Raw genomic sequence first — 21,012 nt, forward strand, 5'->3', positions numbered from 1 at the left:
TCGCGTCACGCACGCTCACAGACACGCAGCGCCGGTACGCGCAGGTTGAGAAGGAGCTCCTTGCCATTGTGTTTGCATGTGAGAGGTTCCATCAATATATTTTTGGGAAGAAACGTGTTGTTGTTGAATCCGATCATAAGCCATTGGAGAGTATTTTTAAAAAGCCGTTGATGTCCGTTCCAGCACGCTTACAAAGAATGATGTTAAGAATACAAGGGTATGATTTAATTGTGAGCTATAAACCGGGAAAGTACATGTTTATTCCCGATACACTGTCGCGTGCACCGTTGCCTGATTTATATGAGGATAATATAATGAGTAAAAATATAATGTATCAGGTAGCGATGATTGTTAATAACATTCCTATTTCATGCAATAAACTATGTGAAATAAAAAAGGCATCTCGCGATGATAGAGAAATAAGCGAGCTTATCAAGTGCATTAACTCGGGTTGGCCGGAGCACAAATGTAAAGTAGAGGATGTTGTTAAGCCCTTTTGGTCTATGAAAGATGAATTGTATGAAGTTGATGGTGTGGTGTTTAAAAACGATATAATTTTAATACCTTCTTCTTTACGGGGTGAAATGTTACGGGTCGTTCATGAGGGCCACCAGGGTATAGACCGCTGTAAGCGCCGAGCGCGCCAAGCAATATTTTGGTCAAACATTTCTCGTGACATTGAGTTATTTGTTAAACGTTGTTCTATATGCCAGGAATGTTTAAATTCGCCTGCCAAGGAACCATTATTACCTGTGGAGATTCCATCGATTCCGTGGAATAAAGTTGCATCTGATATTTTTGAATGGAAGAGAAAGTATTTTCTTTTGATTGTGGATTATTATTCTAGCTATGTGGAAGTTTGTGAGTTACCGAATATAACGTCGGCAAGCATTATAAAAGAAATTAAGCAAATATTTGCGAGGCATGGCATTCCTGAACTACTTGTCACAGATAATGGCACACAGTGATGATGATGATGATGATGTCCTCCTAGCCGATTATCGGCTACGGCGGCTGTTCTCATGTAAGGAGATAAGCCAACTACGCAGGACATATTATAGTGCACGAGCATTTGCGCAGATACAGGTGCACTCACTATTCCTTAACTCTCATAGCCCGATGGGACGGTAATCCGACACGACCGGAGAGAGATCAGGCGCAGGACCGACATTTACGTGCTCTCCGATGCACGGGTGTATCAATCACCAGCTTCCAGGCTCCGGGCTGCTTTGTGAAAGTCTTCTAAAACCCACAAGGCGATTTCGGCCCGACTCGGGAATCGAACCCGAGACCTCGTGCTTAGCAGCCGCACTTGCGACAGCTAGACCAACGAGGCAGTTAAAACACAGTACTGCAGTCGCGAGTTTAGACGATTTGCACGGGAGTGGGGGTTTACTCACATAACATCATCTCCTAACTATCCCCAATCAAATGGGAAAAGTGAGCGCGCAGTTCAGACTGTCAAGTCAATGCTGATTAAATGTTTAAGAGATAACAGTGACTTTCAGCTGGCCTTACTTAATTATAGGAATACTCCAAGAGATGGTCTTAGTTCCCCATCACAGTTACTAATGAGCCGTCAGTTAAGATGTAAGTTACCAGTTAGTGTTAATATGTTAAAACCAAAAGTAGTTGAGGAACATGAAACAATGTTGCAGAAGCAAATTATTTCTAAAAGGTGGTTCGATAGAAACACTAAAGTTCTTCCGGAACTAAAATGTGGAGACAAAGCTATTTGTTTAAATGGGAAAAATAAAAGAACAAGATGTAAAGTTATAGGGCAAGCGGGATTTCCTCGTTCTTATTTTGTTGAGACAAGCTGTGGCAATAAAGTAAGGCGCAACCGACGACATTTGATAAAATGTGAGCCAATCCCGGTGGCAATCGATGTGGCACCTGCTTCCTCTGATCAGGAAAGAGGTATTCAACCTAATGAGAAAGATGCAGCAGGTCCTTCAGTAACCTCGAGCGGAATCCCGCCTGGTCCATTGACTAGGGCAAAAGCTAAACTATTTACTAGTATTGAATCTTTATTTTAGAGTCTTGTTTCATTTTAATTTTCTTTCAATTAATTGTGTTAGGTTTTTGTTCCCTGAGAATTTTAAGATTTATGTTATTTTAAGATTTATGTTATTTAAAGATTTATGTTATTTTAAGGGGGGAAGTGTATGTGTGTTATGTTCTTAAAAGGGGAGTTGTTGTGTAATGAGTTTTTATATGAATAAATCAGTTGTTGTCAAGCACTGACGTCTATTACTACAAAAATCATTTGAATCCCTGAAATGTTTACCAGTGTACCAACAAATCTGACAATAAACACAACAATAAAATGGTTTTCAAAAGCACTTTAATATCCCTTTTGCAAATAAACATTGCATCCCCCAGTGAACAGTTTACTCTTCAAGATAGGGGCTGGAAGCGTCACTGTGACGCCGAAAGTGTACGAACAGTCGCTAAGCGCTGCCTCCTACGTTTTATAAGAGCCTGGTACATTTTTAGAGTTAAATATGCTGCTTAGGCAATGTAAGGGTCTTTTTTTATTTTAGTGAAAACAGCTGATAAGAAAGGCGGTTTTATACGAGTACTTAGATATTTTTTTTAAGGTTTTTTTTTTTTTTTGTAAATTTTTTAAAAGTAATTTATTCTGAATTATTTTAGAATGTTACGATTCTGTATGTAACAAGTTAGTATAGAATAGATCTTTAAATCTCCTACCAATGTATTTTTCCCAATTCGCGTTCCCCTGATAACAACTTGACTGGAATCAATCTCGGAAGAGCAATAATAATGTTTTTAGTTTTTGTAAACAAGCGGGTTCGATGCCCGCCATTAGGACGCCAATCTTGTTTTCCAACTTAGAGGAAGGAATTGATGCACGAATTGTACATAGCAGGAAGATAATGTTATTTTTATGGATTCAGAATGTACGTTTTAATATAACTGGAACTGTACATACGAGTACATACTATCATCGAGTACATTTGAAAATGTTTCATACAACAACAAAGTTGCAAAAGTAGATTTTTAAGCACAGGCAAGTATGATAAAGTTGAATGCCACTTAATGTTGTTTTTTTTACTCTACCAATGCACGGTGCATGCCACTCCGTGTGTGACCGTTCTTATGGAATCGAGAATGCAAACAACTTTTCTCAGCTATGCAGTCTTAGTACTTCGACGTACGATTCCAAGAAAATTGTGTTTATTTTTCGGAAAGCAGGAAAATAACTTGTGCAAGAAACTTTGGACCAACTTTTTAAAACTACTCTAAAGTTAATCTAAGAACTTTGTGCCATATTACAAGTTTCATTTTCACATTGCGCTGATATTATTATTTCGGCGTCTCTGGGGGTTTCAGTCGAGTTCGCAGAGCAGTTACGGATAAATAAAGCTAAACATAAACAAACATGTTCAAGAAATAGGAAAGTTTGAAGATATTTTTATTCCTATTATTCTTAAAATAGGAAATAAATACAGGAGAAGAGAGTTTGGCACGAATCTATAATATACCTAATCGCCCAATTACACACCCACATATTATATAGTAGGTACACAGTACAACAACCCTTATAAATAAACAAATCCTAAACAACCATCATAAAATTGCCAAAAGCATTCTAAAATTAGATTAAAATTCCTTTTGAAGTAAACAACCCTTAGTTATCGATATTTTTATCTAAACAGTCCCATCTGTCCCGTATCCCAGTCGCGACGTAACTGTACCGCGCGTCACATGTGCTCCGCGCTCCGTTGAACTTCTGATCGCCTGGTAGTTTCTGTGAACTTGTGTGTGTTAGTTCCATGTGGTTTGAGCTGTTTTCTGTGAGTACTAAAAACTAAATGAACTTTTAACAGTAAAGTAATTAATTAACTGATAATTTACATGTTTCTGAAGTTAACTGTGAGGGTATTTATTTACATATAGTAAGCTACTAGATCGAATTTTACCATGGATTCAATCAAGAATATAATTATAGTTGCCTAATTTTATCTTAAAGTTATTTCACGGTATTAAAATTAAACGTTCGTTTATCAACTAAAATCCACTCCTCCCATACATAATAAACCAGTAGAAAGAATGAGTTCAAATTAACTGTCCAATGGTAAGCTTCTTCTTCCGAGGATAATTTTAATACCGGCACAAAGTGGACAAGTGTATGCTATAGTCATTAAGCCAATTAATCTCCAGTACGCTGCTGACCTAAATAGCATCTGCTTTGTGTATCAAATGAAAAATTACTAATATTTATTTACATAGCTTTTAAAGGAATTTTTCATTTTAAATAATTCCAGGAGTTTTATGTTTTAATCCTTCACATTTTTCTTTATGTGGAAAAAGCTTACCTTTTTGGAGTGCGGGTCTATTTTTTGCTAAATAAAAGGGAATAATTTTGTTATAAGTATCTTGGTGAGCTAGTCTGAAAGTTAGTTCTACAATATTAAGTTAAAACACAAACTTAGTGAAAGTGAAATTCAGAAATATTCTTCAGTAATACGGGAATTTATTCACCCCTTTAGTTTCCCTAACGCAGTAATCAATTATACTTATTCAAATCATAAGGGAGGATGATGCATTGACACGCTTTGTAACCTGGTTCGCATAGATTAATTAACTCTTCCGGGGGTTCCTTAAATACGCAAATCACTCATCATTAGCCATTATCCCAATTTTATTTTGTTCAATTGTTTTCTTCTCACATACTCTTTTATCCGCCGTCATCTCACAAGTCACATCATTTTTAGCGATATCGACTTTCACACAATCCATCCATCGCAAATCACTGATGCCCTTAATATTATGAATTTATATAGGCCCATGTCATATTTATGAAAAATTTAAAATCTTTTGATATAAAATAATAAAAATTGCTGAGACTTGACAATTCCGATCGCTTCATCATGCTATTCATAAGGATCAAAACGTTATAACGTAGTGTACCAAATTACCAGTTCCCGTAGTCGATGACAATTAATCTTACTTATACCACCTGTAGCTTTGATATCCTTTTGGCCAGTTAATAATAAATGGTATTAAGTAATCTGAGGCGGAAACATACTCGATCAAACCTCATAACATGTAGAATAAAATAATAAGTGCACACAACTGCGCAGCTTGGGCACCTATCTAAATAGTTCACATCCTTTCCGATAGGCCTGTCGTTTTATGTACACTATTAACTAATGATGTCGTTGCACATTCGTATAGAAAGTTCCTACTGATAATAATTATTAATTAGGAGAGGCAAAACTATAGGATAAATTCCCTATGTTGTGGCAAAACTCTAACGTGAGACATATATGTAATTTCGGATTGAGAAGCTATGTATTCTTATAATAAAACATAGACGGGATGATTAAGTTATAAATAATATCTCAAAAACTACAAGAAATTGTATCTTCAATTTTATTTGAGACCCTTCTGTGTACTATTTGCCTAGCCTTATCCTAACTAAGTATACTTGAATTGAAGTCCAGTAGAACTGAACGTAGCTGAGTACCAGTGGTTTACATGGAGCGACTTAATCTGATCTCCTCAACCCAGTTGAGACCCTTGGTAAGACTTGTCAGACAGACTGCTAAAGATATCCAAACCGTTAAAACAAAATTTAACATTCAATCAATCAGCAGTTAACAATAAATATCTATAATATTTTGTCAGGGAACACTTACAGTAACTATTTGATGGACCCCTCGATCCAAACAATCGTCATCCGGTAGTCAAACGCGGTGCTTATAAAATAAATGGGTACCCCTTTGCTCCCATTCGGTCTTGTTGAAAAGTAGATACGATATAATGTGGTAATGCTGTAGTGCAGTCATTCACACCAGTTTTAAAGATAGATAGATATATTCCTAATTATGTAGGTACACCAATTTAGGTGAAAAAAAACAAAACTAAAGATCAAGAGAAGGCAAATCACACATAATCATCATCATCTGCCTAGCCTTTACCCAACTATGTTTGGGTGCAAATGCTCTGAAAACCAGTCCAAGTTAGTTTTTGATTATGCATGTGACATGTCAGTGAAATGCAGTAAGTTCTTGGTCTGTCCCATTGATAGGTAAGGCCTTCCCATCTCGTCGCCAGTAGATTGTTTTCGTAGTAACTGCATTGCTATTCTTAGTAATCGTATTATATCTAGATGTGAAAGTTTGTAAGGATGTTTGTATGTGTTTGTTACTCTTTCACGCTAAAACTGCTGCTTGGATTTTGACGAAACTTGGCAGTAACGCAGCTTATAAAATATATCAGAATAACGTAGTAGGCTCCTTTTTATTCACTGTGTGGGATGTAGTTCCCCCGGTACTAGGTAAAATCGCTAGCGGAAGGCAGCTACATAATACAGCAATGTCTGAAGTATCGCCTACAAAATTGCACTTAACACCCTTAAACAGTCTCAATTACAACTCCACTTTCTAGACCTCACAAGACCAACTACATTATAATACCAACACTTCTCTCTATCAATTGGACGAATGGACGTTAAGTAAGAAGCTGGCTTTCATTCACAATTCACAAAGAGGTCGACGGCACTGATAGCAGTTGTGACGCGCCAATCGTCGCATCCTGCCCAATTGCGCGCACGCATGCGAAACTACAGACCGCGTGCGTACACACACATCGGAGTTGCAGGACGACAATATATCTGCGGGATTGTTCGAAAGAATTACCGCGGCTCTGGTACATAAAAGGCCTACGAAGGAACATGATGGGTTTTAGTCAGTAAGAGTCTGACACGCTGCTAACCCACAGCGGGAGGAGTCATTTGGTGATATCACATAAAACAGGAGCACAATATATTATAGAGTTGTAAATATTTTTATCAATTTATATAAAGCATTGAGGTACTGAACTAAAGAGTTTCAGTGGCTGAAGGACTAAGTATACCTACATGATTATTTTGCCTTAAATTGCTTCTACTGTTTGTCTTAAAGTATCCTGAGTTAGAGTGCTTCATTTATTTAGGAAGTATGCAAGGTGAACAATTTCCGGATTCACAAATTCTACAAGGATTTTTAAAGACTGAGCGCCGTCAAAAAATAAATCCTTCGGTAATCAAAAAAGGGCAATATTAAAGGGCCTTCTCTTAATCAAAGCCCTCTCAAGTCAAGTCTTTATTATTTCTATTTGACAAGCATACTTAATCAGACCGCTTTGATCAAAAATACTTCAGTATAAGTTTTCAGTTTAAAATGTCAAGGGTGTTCCATTTAAAAAACAGGTAACGGAAGGATCCACAATAAAAAAAAACAGTTAATGTCCATACACACATGCATCATATAAAAGCTATAAACGATACCCACACATATGCAATCAATTAGTACATACGTGTGAAACAAAAGTGTTCCAAGTTCAATTTCAATATTTCTACTGTTCGAAAATTAAATTATCGTATTTTGTAAAAGTTGCATTCTTTCAAAATTTTTTTAAATACTCTAATGGCATCTGTAAATATGAGTACGTGCTTAGCGTCCATTGATAGCTTGAGAGCAAATGTGTATGTTTTATCTCAGAATAGAAGCAGCATTGGATAACAAATGATTGCCGAAACATCTTTTATGAATGAAAGTGTTGAATGGGCATTGAACTTTAACATTTAAATGTTTTGTAGTAGAATCTATTTTTGGCTGAAGTTGCATCACTCTTATTTCAAGTTTACAAAGCTTACATTGACCTCTTTTGAGCTATAGTTCGGCCATTCAGAGAATGCGTTCCTGACACGTCGCGATTGAACTGACGACGTAACTACATTCATTGATTATTGATATAATAATGTTGTTTTAATGCTCCTCAATTGTTAAAACGGTAAACAACCAGCAAAAATATTTTTATCGTAACTGCAACGCCATTGCAAAGTTACGTCGTCAGTTCAATCGCGACGTGTCAGGAACGCATTCTCTGAATGGCCGAACTATAGTTTCTGAAATAATAAGGAATATTTTGAGATTTCCTTCCTTAGAACCCTTCTAAGAAACCTTGAAAGATGGTTGTAATAAAAGATACTACAGAAAACCTTTTGGTACTAATATCCCAGAAGGAGAAAACGCAACTCCTTTGGGGTGCAGTTAACCCTATGTGTAAAGAAAGATGAAGATCCTGTGTTTCATATTGAAAAGTATAATTAACAATACAAGATAGACCGATGATTGCTGAAGCAGTAAAGACACAAAGATACACAGCAGCTTTGACTATACTTTTAGGATTTTTTTTAATGAACATATTTTTAAGGTTTCTCACGGTTAACCACGGTACCTATAGATCGGTTCATCACTCTATGTCATTACATCCATACAGACCTACTACATACAATGACGTTCCACATTACGCAACTTTACAGTATCACACAGTTATTGGTACAATTAATTCAGCTGCTTCCCCCCAATGGTTAGTTGACCCCGGAGAGCCGGCATACTGTCACGTTACACGAATTATTCTTCTGCTAATAGAAAGTCATGATCAAAGGGAATTTCTTTTTTTTTCGTTCCTCAATTGGTCAGACCTTTTGTATGAGTGTGTGTGTCTGTGTAAGTGTTGACATTACAATGATGTCTACGTTTCTTGTTTGTCTGTGTGTGTTTGGTGTCTTTGTCATGTCTACGTTTTTCGAATGCTTTATCGTTATTTCCTTGATTGTTTTAGAGAATTGTGTAATGTTAAGAAATCGAGCTTTCCTTGTTCGGTCTAAATTTTCATTTGTTCCTACAATTCCACTGGCACCAATATCCTTTAATACTCATGCTTACATCCATCATGTATGTTATACTAATTGCCACCAGGTCCCGTGATAACTGCTTCCAGTAGCTTCCGGGTCTTAGCTATCTCCCCTCTAATTTTCAGCTTAAACGGTTCAGCTATTCTTGAGTAGATATGTGTAACTAACACAATTTTTGTTTATATACAAACCTGATATAAAATGCCCCATGATAAATACAAAGTTATGTCTTACTTGAGTCACTATAACAACAGCTCACATACCTTATATTGTTAGTTAATCACAATCACTCATTTACTATCAATTTCTTATTAACCTCATTAGAATAGGGTTATTTACTATTGTCCTTGTTTCTATGGTATTGTATTATTTTACTCCATTTAATATTAATCGTATGCCACTGATAGCTTTACTATCAGCAATAATCTCTTGGACAGCATCGATGTGCCTGGTATCTCATAATTGCAAATAGAGAATTAAAGGTGGGTTGTACCAAACCATAATCAGACGAGATATCGCCGGTTTTACGGCTGGTTAAGGATTGGTTTTTGTTATGGTGCAACCCAGAGATATAGTTATTTTTAAAGCCTTGTTGGGCAGTTTTCGGTATTATTTAGTTGGTTGCATTTTCACATTTTAAGCGAAATTTAACTGTTAAAACCTGGATCGGAAAAAATAAAATTCTTAGCCTTTATTGTCCCACTGCTGGGCAAAGGCCTCGTCTCGTCTCCACACCTTTTGATCCTTAGAGTGCTCCCACCAGTCAGGGTAGTAGGTGTCTAAAAATAATAAATAATAATACCCAATTTTTTTTGTCAACCCTCAGGTGCTGTTTACCAAGATGAGTCCACATTAGTGCCATGGATAGTGTATAGTATGACAATGTGGGTGTTATTGGACAATGTGCTGAGAACTATAAAGTCTAGAGCATGGTGCGTGGTGATAGTCTGTGCTGTGATCGTCATCATGGAGACAGCGGCACTGAATGGGGATAATGTCTGCATGGTGAAACAGAAGTAAGTGGTTTTTATGGCTAGACTTTCTATCGATATTTTCCTGAAAATTGTTGACGGATGTATGCAATATTCCATCTAAGTACTTGTTGATACTTGAGATTGGTTCTATTATATGGTGAATATCTTCCCCTTTTAAAGCTACTGATGGCCTGTCTAAATACTCTATCTGTTGTTTTGCTTAGTCCAGTTAGAATTTTGATAATAGCCTGTTACAAGAAGTAATGTGGAAGTACTGTCTCTTTTAAGTAAAACAATAAAAAGATAAAATATTGAGAATGGCTGGATAAAATATTGTTATATAATGATATCGAACGCTGAATTAATCTGACCAATAGTTCCTGAGTTAAGCTCGTTCAAGCAAAACATTCGACACCCTCTTTATTATAAAGCTTGTCTCTTTAGTATCACGTAAAATACTCAATCGTCCAGTGCAAAACCCTACGGTTTCTTAAGTAAGTATAACTTAAATTCCCCATGAAAATGTGATATTACTTGCTTAAAGTCTTACTGATATTATTTTATTCATGGCAAATATCCTTCAGAATGGATTCGATATGGGATTACTCCGCCCACATGTTCACTTGAAATAGACTTGATCTTACGTTATCATTGTCCTCGGGGATAGAAATAAAATTAAATCAATACCCTACCCATGTGATGTATGTAGGCGGTGTTCGTATGGTGTTCAATGAGATATCTAAATCAGATTCATTGCTTACGTAGCTTAGTTACTTACACTTTGTATATCACTTTACACTTCATCACACTAATACTATTAATGCGACAGTTTGTGAGTGTAATGTGTAATTACTTCTTCCCGCACAAACGGCTCAAAGGGCTTCCATGAAACTTGGCAGTCACTCATGCTTATATTTTATATTGCGTTAAATCGGCAACAGAAGTAGGTACATCATCATTTTTTAACTATGGCGGTCAGTGAGATACAATCCTAGTAATAGGCTCCCGTTTCCCCTTTATTCACGGAACCCTATAAATCCAAATAGGAAGCAAACATTTTCTAGTGCTAGTGTCCTAAATTCTGGTCCTTTCACTCTCGTTCGAGCCTCGGGGTCCTACGGCTACGGTAATAGTTGGTACTGCACTAAATTACTAGCACTTGGCACTTTATCTTCGACTGTTGACCATTCTATCATTCAGCATTCACTTCTCGTAAACAAAGAAATACTGCTGCAGTAGCAATGCTGAATTATCTTTTTATTGCAGCAGGGTTGGCAAAATCTTGACGCTTATACAAAATATGACCCGTGGCGATTTATATACTAGGTAAAGTCGTGAATAGAACAAGCAAAATTAAAATAAAATCTAAACGGTACTTTAATATTATAAAGCTGAATCCAATATCAGGAAATACTGGAAGTCTTTCAGTTTTAGACAGCTCATTTATTGAGGAACGCTATAAGTTAGTTATACGGATGCCAAAAGCAGTTACCACGGGACACAGGCTAGTTTTCACCGCTATCTTTTCAAAGGAAATATCTTCGTCCTCGAAAAAGACATTTTCTAAAAAACGTAATCTCCAAAATTGGAAATCAATAAAGGACCACAAAAGGGTTGCCTCATAAATTGAAAGCAAATAACCCTGAACTATCCTAAGCAAACGTGGTACGGAACACCAAAGCCTCAGTTTCTGAGAGCCACATGGAGAACAAAATGACTAGCCGAGGTGCCATAACGGAAATTTCTAAGAAAGTAGCGCGCCAGAATGCGTGTATGTGGGAGACGAGGAATGATACTGTCTTTGCCCTTTACGCCTTCTCCAGACCCGATGATTTTATGTTATACCAAAAAGCGTTGACAGGCGTCTGAAAGAACCCGAACGATAGTTGACTCGTCATTGATTGTTTTGATCATGCCTACCATACGCATTTGACCTAGAAGAAGGCACTTGACCTACCTGCATTATGACAACTCCGATCATCTTTCTTTAACTCCGTAGGGGTCCCTACTCCAAGAGGCGTTATTAATCCTGATAGCTTTAATTAATTACCACTTTCTACATTACCAGTTCACAGGAAACTGAGGGTAGATGTTATATTACGAGTAAGAGCTCCACGAAATTAAATTGCAAATTCACAGATATGAATAATGAATGAAATTATGGACTAAAATGCTTACGTAATAAGATTTAACAAGGAGCTTTTAATAGGAATTATGTTTTGATAGGAGAAAGATAATTTTAGAATTTCATAGCACTAGAAATATGACCATGAAAGTTTGAACGTGTGAACTTAATCTGTTACTCCTTTAATGTAAAAACCACGCTACTGACATTGATGATTTACAGTCACTTATACATCAAAATATTACTTAGGTTGGCTACTATGCTAGTCTGCTATAATATGTTTATCCTTAAAGAGGCCACAACGAAAATATGAAAAAAGTCTTGTTTAGCTATTGTAAAGTTGTAAATGATGGTCCCGTGTTCTTGCAATAATCAGTCAAACCACAGCTTACTGATATCTCCGTAGATCTCATTACAAAAATGTCTTCCAACAGGTACAATATCACGAAGAGAGTGAAGTATCGAGCTCCGATGTCGGTGCGGACCTACGAGTGGTGCTTCTCCATGCCCCCGAGGTGCTCCAAGTGGAACACAGAGATGAGGGACTTAACCAGGCTTGAGGTTAGTATGCCAATTATCATCTATCAGCCAATAAGTTAATCGTGGAGAATTAGACCTTAAGTTATTGAAATAGGGCTCGATTTTGGATGAAGGGGATCCAGGAATGTTAGATATCTTCCTCGGTAGACAAAGCAATAAATAACTTTAGCAGAAGTGCATTCAGGTCGCTATTTTCCATTTTTTTTCTATCGTAAAGCACTATGACATAACAAATAATGGAATTGACGAGAACCAAGGTGAATAATACGGGTCACTCAATTAAATTTAAATATTCCTATGACTTAATGAGGAAAATATACAGTTTAGATGTCAACAGCTTAGTGCCGGAGACTATCCTTGAGAAAAACTAGATCGATTGTGAAGTGACTGGACTTAATAATGACATTGCATTTTTAATGGTATCACACACTGCATGATTTTTCTTAGGACTTAAAACGGTCACTGGCCCCAAGATAGCTTTAATATTTAAAATTTAGATCTATCTGAAGACGACACTACCATAGTTCACGAGTTCATCGAAATAAACTACTACTACTACTACGTAAAAATCATAGAAAATTATTTAAAAAAACTGACGAGTATGTGGTCAGTGAATTTAGCCCTTAGGAAAATACTTGTTATTCAGTACATGTGATCTATCTATATTTCTCTTGAGTCACTCTCACTTATAAGTTTCTAAAAAATACTATGTGAATTCCAAAATTTGAAGAAGAAAACTCTCGAACAACGAAAAAACTTCCAAATCGCAGGGATCTATCGTATGATTCATCGGACAATGTGACTGTAGTAATTTGCATCGTTTACCTTACCAGCAATCATTTTATTAACGTGATCGTGGATCATGCTACGAGCCTAATGGAGTCCCTTTCTTAATGTTTCAAGTTCATCTTTTGTTTACATATCAGAATTTAAATTAGTCTCAGACAAGTAGTTTATTTCTAGAACTTCGTTAATTACCTTTATCTTATTGACCGTAGGCTTCGCAGGAATTTGAAGTTTTTTAATCATCGCGCACGTAGTGTGACGAAAATGTGGTCAGTTTATGTGCTTGTCATGATTCTGTTAGTCATTTATGTCTAATCAATAGATAAGATGTTGTTACGTAGTCTACATGTCTTCTTCCTTCTAAAATCTTCAACATCATCAAAATAAAATCTTCATCTTGTCATCAGCCATGTTTTTTGGAGGCATATTATTATTATTTTACAGATTATTTTAAAGATATGTATTACTTTTTATATTACAGACAGAAGAAAGGACGGCAGAAGTAGCAGTATGCTGTCCAGGGTATAAAATGAGGGATGTCTCGTGTGTCCCTATTTGCCCTAATGGGAAAACAGGACCTGGATGCTCGGAAGGTAGGAAGTTTGGTACTATTGGTAATATTTTCTACAACTACATAGATTTATTTCTCGACTGTTGCTTGCATAATAACTTTGGAATACACAAGAAGTTACTTTCGAGTTTAGATAAATGTAAATGCTAAGAACAATGAAAAACTGCAGCCACATGTAGGAAATGTTTCCAAATATGTTTTACTAATACACATCACACAGTACAATAAAGGCTTAACGTTAGCACAATATGTCCTCATAGTTAATAAACAATTATTTTTATTAATTCTTACAAAACCGAATGAACCATTTTAGATTGTCCAGACAACAAATGGGGACCGAACTGCATCCACGTATGCAAACGATGTAGGAACGGCTTCTGTTCACCCATCACGGGTGAATGCGAGTGCTTAGATGGATGGCAAGGTGAGAGGTGGGTGGCCACTTTACTTTGCTTAGATTAACTTAAGTTTTCCCGTCTATTATGAACTAGTTTTATATGTATAGTGACTGAAATAGTCGCAAATATATAATGTCACAGTAAGTGTATGCAAATGATTGTAATTTTGAACAATTCAAATTATTATTACTCTACATCAAAGACTTCTTTTGATCATGAAGAATCAAAACTATTCTTCAATAAGTGAGAATATTTTTTTCAATTGTACAATATCAATATAGTGTCTATTTATTTTTCAGTTGTGATGCGCGCATGCCCCAAACGACAGCAACAACATTATTAGAAGAGCTATTAACAACTACTACTAAACCTACAACTCCTGCTAGACCTAAAGTAACACCTTCTAGAACAACTAAAATGACCCCGACTACTGTGGCTTCTCTTAGCACTACAGTAGCTACTCCTAGCACTACAGTAACTTCACCTAGAACTACAGTAACAATACGTGAAACCGTTGCCACAACGCCTAAAATAGTCACAACTTCTACTATTGCAACCACTACTCTTAAAACCACAGTTTCTCCTACGACTACTACATCTCCAGTAACTGAACCAACATCTACAGCAGTTACAAGACCCTCGACAAATACTACATTTACTACGACGACAATTTTAAGCACTTCATCAAGTACCACAAGGCCTACTTCAGATGAGCCAGAGAAAACTGAAGAAGAAATACCTAAACCTGTAACGGAATACGATAATACGACGTTTGTTACTACAAGTACTTCAAAAACCTTGGAGTCTACTATCGAAGGAGTAACGCAAAGAATCAGCATTAAACCATCATATAATACGACTGAAGCCATGCAAACTACTACTGAACTAGTAGTAGTTACGAAGGCTGTACCTACTGATGCCGTACAGCAGAAACCTGCTGAAGTTCTGACTACTACTGAGATTCCAACAACATTACCAATTCCTACAGAAACAATTATGAAAATAGATACGACGAAAAAGGAAACTGCTGTAAGAATACAACCAACAACAGTCAAATTCAAACCAAAGGAAATCTGGATAAGACCGGCTCAAAAAGGTGAATCCCCCATAGTAGAAACAAAGATTAAAGCTACTCATGAATTTCCAAGGTACAGAAGTGCTAATAACAAAGAACTGACGCCAGCTATAACTACTCCAAAGACAATAATCGTGTCTATAATACCGACATCAGTGTCTTACACGACCTTCAAAAAGATTGCTTTAACTTCGTCATTAACGTCGACTAAGAGCAGTACAGCTACTCAGTCGTTTAACAAAACAGAAAATGAATTTACAAAACCAATGTTGACGGAAACTTCAACACCACCTGTTAAATTGAGTCCAATATCAAGAAAAGACTTATTGGCTACCTCATATTTTATAAATAAAACCCTGGTACCAAGCACTTCTGTTACCCCAAAAACCACTTCTTCAACTAAATTGACTACTTTAGTAACAAAGCCTTTAGAAGTTACTAAGACTATACCTCGCATTAATAGAACTAACAGCATGACGACTGATTTTAACAAGAATGTTTCTACTCATGTAACAACTACTTCTCTCAATGTAAGAACTGCACTGAAAAGCAATGATTCACTTACAACCTCTACTAGTTCCACTAGATCTTCTATAACTACAACTGCAACCCAAACTACAACGGAACAAACAACAAAGCACATAATAAAATATGTAACATCTAAAAAAGTGTACGTTGCACCTGTGACTAAAAAGTACAAACCGACTAATCCACCGCTAGCTGAAAAAGAATCCAAAAAGGCTAACGTTACTAAAAGCATTAAAAAAGTTACAACTGAGGGACCGTCAGATGATGAAGAATTTCATATTTTGACAGAACCAGAACATATAACTGCTGTAATGGGTGATAAAGGGACTGAGAGATCAACAATAGACTTGATATCAGTGATAAGTATAGCAGGAGGTGTGATGATGGCAGTTATCACGGTAGCAGTAGTGATAGTCATGATTGAGAGATGCAGGAAGCCGCGGTACGAAGATGTGAGGAAGATCAATGATATAAGAATGCGAGTCATGATCGATAATAATGATGTGCCACCGCCATATGTGAGAAGCATCTTTCATACACCGTTACCCGGTAAGTTTGATATTTGTTTACGTTTTAAAAGTTTCTGATAGGGATTGAAGCTTTATTACGAACAACTTAGCGACTCGCCCAGGCTTCAGTTCAGGCATCAGTATTTACTTACTATTTAATGTATGTTATTATTTATCATGTATAAATAAGGGAAATAAGTGCAGCCACAAAATTATTTATTGGACACGTGATTAAACTTCTAATTTTATAACTAAGCAACGGGGAAATGACATAGCCTCTAATAAACTAATTCGTCTTTTTTACAACGCCAACTAAATATTCTATAGAAAGCTTCAAGTAAAGATCATCAATTATTGTGACTTGTCCTTCTTAATTATACATTGTCATCTTCTGACTTACTAACTCGGCCACGTTTTTAGTATATTGCCATTTATAACCTTCAATTAAAAGACATTGTATTAAAAATTGAAGTTAGTGACGAAAACGAATCGCTGCAAAACCGACTCCACGTAGTCTTGTCTGCCCTACCCCTAGAGTGCAATTCAAAACGCGTAGGCGCGGAGAGGCGAGGCGGCCTGCGAGCTAAGGCGCAGGTAGTTTTAACGCACGCGTGGTGAGCGTGAAAACCATCTGCGACGATAAGCTCGCATGGGACCGCCACGCAGCGCCGGAGCCGTGACAGAAACGATGCTTGCTGCATGTTGCTTGCTTACATTTTAAACGTACTGAGTTAAAAAATTAGAAGCTAATTAAATATATTTTATGATGTCATTTAATAGTATTTTAGAAGTTTACTGTTAGAATGCATGCTACAAATTTAGATGCTAAAAAATAACCATCATGCTGAGTTGTATTTAGAGTGGTTTACTTAGAAGATAACTAGTGGCTTAGATAGTATTATTTAGATGCTCGTTAATTGTGGCTGACTTAGAAGGCAACATACATTTTTGGGGGCGAATAATGATATTAAAAAGAAGCCTGTTTAATTAGCACCCTATAAATAATAACAAAAGTGACTTTTCGTAGGAGCCTGCAATATCTATAATATAAAAATGAATCGCAAAATGTGTTGGTAAGCGCATAACTCAACAACGCCTGGACCAATTTGGCTAATTCTTTTTTTGTTGTGCTTGTTATTGTCAGGAGAAGGTTCTTATGAAAAAAAATAGGGTAAAGTGGAGAAGTCAGTTGACGGGAGCGAAGCCGCGGGCAAAAGCTAGTTTGAAATAAAAACTTTTATTATTTATTTATGAAAAATTTTCTCTTTAAGCGTTGGTTGCGTAGTTTTGAAGATTTAAGCGTACGACAACGGGACAGAAAAAGCGACTTTGTTTTATACTATGTAGTGGTAATAATTTTAGCTTCTCTGAATTTACTCCACTGAAAGATACTAAACATAATAGGCATGATGACAGTAATTAAAAATCATTAAAATATTATACTTATTAAATTAAAGTTGAAGCTCGGAATATAAAACGCGCATTGTTTTCTTTTTTAAAAATGTGATTAATATTTATTTTTATAAAATAAAACTACGAAATAAGGCAATCCGCCATGATATCTTGATCACCAATCAGAGAGCGTGACGTCACCTTTTGGTCGACGCATTAAAAACTCGCACAAACGTCACATTTCGTATTGTAAACTTCCTCTGCGAATCTCTGTGTTTTCATTAATTAATTGTTTATAACGAGTACTATTTGAATGTAAATGTTATTAAAATCGAATATAAAATAACACGAATCATGAAGCCAAGGATTGATTAGGCAAACAACGCTAATTTGCCTAGAATCGATATATGCTAGGAGAGTTTTTGGCATCAAATAAAGATAGATATCTTTACGATGCAAAAAAGATGTATTATGTCTATGTGTAAACTAAAAGTAACAGACAGTTGTGCACCTTTTTAGGGTTCCGTACCCAAAAGGTAAAACGGGACCCTATTGTTTTCGCTCCTCTGTCCGTCCGTCCATCCGTCCGTCCGTCCGTCCGTCCATGTTGGATTTTTCACAGATGATATATTTCTGTTGCCGTTATAACAACAAATACTGAAAATTTGAATAAAATAAATAATTTGGGTGGCTCCCATACAACAAACGTGATTTTTTTTTTATGGTACGGAACCCTTCGTGGGTAAGTCCGAGTCGCACTTGGCCGGTTTTTTACCATTTAGACCTCGTACAAAACCTATATTATACTAGAATCTAGAAAACTATGTAAAAACTTACATCAAAGTGATCTTCACAAAAATAATGGTGTGGGTAAAAAATACTGGGCAATATTGGTTTTGAATCTCGCCTTGCAAGTTTAAGCCACTTTTTTCGTATTTTTTAATGTGAGAAACCAGAGAAACGTACACAAATAACTTAAAATGAGTTGTTATGGATGTGTTCTTACACTGGGGGACCCCACACCACTTATACACTTTCGAATTCATATTTAATAATACAAAAAAACTTAATTATTGAACGAGCGTTGTTTACTTGCATCTTGTCAACCCAAGGCGTGACGTCACAAGTGACGGCATGACACTGACAAGCGTTTTCGCGCCGGATTCAAAGTGGACAGAGAAAAATGCAATTATTTGACAAAAAAACTTCGCATTTTTTTTAAATTAATGATTTTCCGTATAAAATAGACGTATACCTACATCATACAAAGGAATTTAAAAATTTGTCATCATGCCTATTGTAGTTGTGTTGTGTACGCTGAATAGTCATGAAGCGCAGCTTTGTTTGCAAACGATCATCAGTAAATGCTTACAAAACCTGTACGAACTGCTATTTCAACAATGTGCACAACGGCCCATTAGCTCAGTTGGTTAGAGCGTCGTGCTAATAACGCGAAGGTCGCGGGTTCGATCCCCTCATGGGCCACGAAATCTTTTTCATATTCTTTTTCATTGTAAACACATTAATTATTCTTTTTCAGACCCGCCAACTTCAGAAAAGTGTCATTATCAGCCAATCTCGACTTTGGATCGGAATCTAAAACAGTTTATGAGGCCCGTGGTAGTACAGACGATTTCTCCGATAATGCTGGAAAATTTCAGAGGTAAAATGACTAACTCAAGCATGAATAAAAAAAATTAAGACCAATAAAATATTATACTATCTCATACTATTTTCAGGTATTCTAGAATGCCATTATGACCATCTTCCAAGAAGGAGCCATGATTATAGCACAATGGAAACTCTTTCAACAACGCCATCTATGAGCGACGGCAGCGAACTACGGCACCTTCGAGCTAGCGTAACAGACTCGACAATAGAAGCGTTGAAATGTGAAGCCAAATTGGACGTCATTGATAACACAACTTCAGAACCGTTATACGCTGAGATCCCTTGTTGGAGGCCACCATCTGAACATGCTATTGAAATCATGAACTTGAATGGGGAAGCCGTCACTGAATTATGACCGCTATGTTCAAGTCATTCGTGTTCCCTTAGCAAGTAGTTCTAAATTATTTCAATAGATGGCGTTGTGTAAAACTTTTAAATATGTTAAACTTACCAAAGATTTTGTGTGAATTATTAAAATGAGGAGAAAATATTAATGAATGTATTAGGATCGTCATTAAATAAAGTTAAAATTAGAATGTTTGTATTATTTTTCTATTATGACGTTGAGGAATAAATACTGGGTTATTGTGATAATGAATGTTTCAGATGCATAACATAGAGAACTGTTTCGAGGAACCCGTGTAATAAAGAGATAAACTTTATCGAGGTTAAAGTGCGTGGGTATTACTGCTCTGCTATCAGGAAACATCCTACATCTCGTGTTTGGACGGATTTCGCAAAAATATTCATCAGCCAGCAGCAGCAAATTAAAGGAAGGTTCCCCAAAACAACAGATTTATAAAAAGTTTTAGATTCAGGAATTGCTTCCAGCAAATATATAATACCTACTTAGGATAGTTATAAGATTTGAACCAAAAAAATTTATCGTTACCTACATAGGCTAACAAATTCTTGAGTAGGTAGAGGTACCTACCCACTTATAATGCACTAGCTTCTGCCAGCGGTTTCACCCGCATCCCGTGGGAACTACTTCCCGTACCGGGATAAAAAGTAGCCTATAGCCTTCCTCGATAAATGTACTATCTAACACCGAAAGAATTGTTCAAATCGGACCAGTAGTTCCTGAGATTAGCGCGTTCAAACAAACAAACAAACAAACAAACTCTTCAGCTTTATAATATTAGTAGGTAAGTATAGATTTTACGCTGCAAAAGCTAGCAGGGAAAAAAACTTTTTTTTTTGTAGGACTATGTAAGATTATCTGACTAAGATAATCCTATCGCATTAACAGTGTGTTTCCTTTTAAAAAAATAAAAATAAAAAATCGGTACCGATTATTCGCAAGGGCGGCTAGTCTTGTCAGTAGGTTCCTAAGTCAAATGAAATCCTGATCCTAATTTTCCTGTATCCATTTAACTTTCTTTAAGATTAAAGTTACTAAGTCAATCATCTTCTCCCATTAACCTTCCTTCTTTCTTCAACCCATTAGCGAGCTGATAAGACTGTTATGTTTTTATTTCGCAGAATTAATTGGACGTAAGTAAAATTAGCGATAATTTCGTCTAGCAACAAACCCAGTGTGTAAACAATAACATAGCAAGGACGATGAAACAATAAAAATCTATATTGAGTTCAAAATGCTAATTGTCTACCTAACAATTTTCAAGGACATTCCAAAAAGTTTGGAATGCAAACAGCTAATGTAGCAAGGAATAAAAGCAACTAGGTATAGCAAAATAATAATTGCCGATCCCAAATGTAATTGAAAC

The 21,012-nt window shown here is 36.4% G+C and overlaps 1 protein-coding gene and 1 non-coding gene across 2 annotated transcripts; both read left to right on the top strand.

The window, feature by feature from the left end:
* The first annotated feature begins 3,686 nt into the window (after positions 1-3,686).
* On the top strand, positions 3,687-19,818 carry LOC124632127 (mucin-2-like). The gene is made up of 8 exons (XM_047166805.1): positions 3,687-3,821; positions 9,540-9,729; positions 12,247-12,373; positions 13,620-13,731; positions 14,023-14,140; positions 14,407-16,259; positions 19,152-19,274; positions 19,351-19,818. The coding sequence occupies exons 2-8, from the start codon at positions 9,590-9,592 to the stop codon at positions 19,635-19,637; spliced, it is 2,760 nt and encodes a 919-aa protein (XP_047022761.1). The 5' UTR covers positions 3,687-3,821; positions 9,540-9,589; the 3' UTR covers positions 19,638-19,818.
* Positions 19,023-19,096, top strand: Trnai-aau. The gene has a single exon. It is a non-coding gene; the product is annotated as a tRNA-Ile (tRNA).
* Positions 19,819-21,012: the final 1,194 nt, after the last annotated feature.

Source organism: Helicoverpa zea, chromosome 7 (assembly GCF_022581195.2).
Source record: "Helicoverpa zea isolate HzStark_Cry1AcR chromosome 7, ilHelZeax1.1, whole genome shotgun sequence".
Classification (NCBI taxonomy): domain Eukaryota; kingdom Metazoa; phylum Arthropoda; class Insecta; order Lepidoptera; family Noctuidae; genus Helicoverpa; species Helicoverpa zea.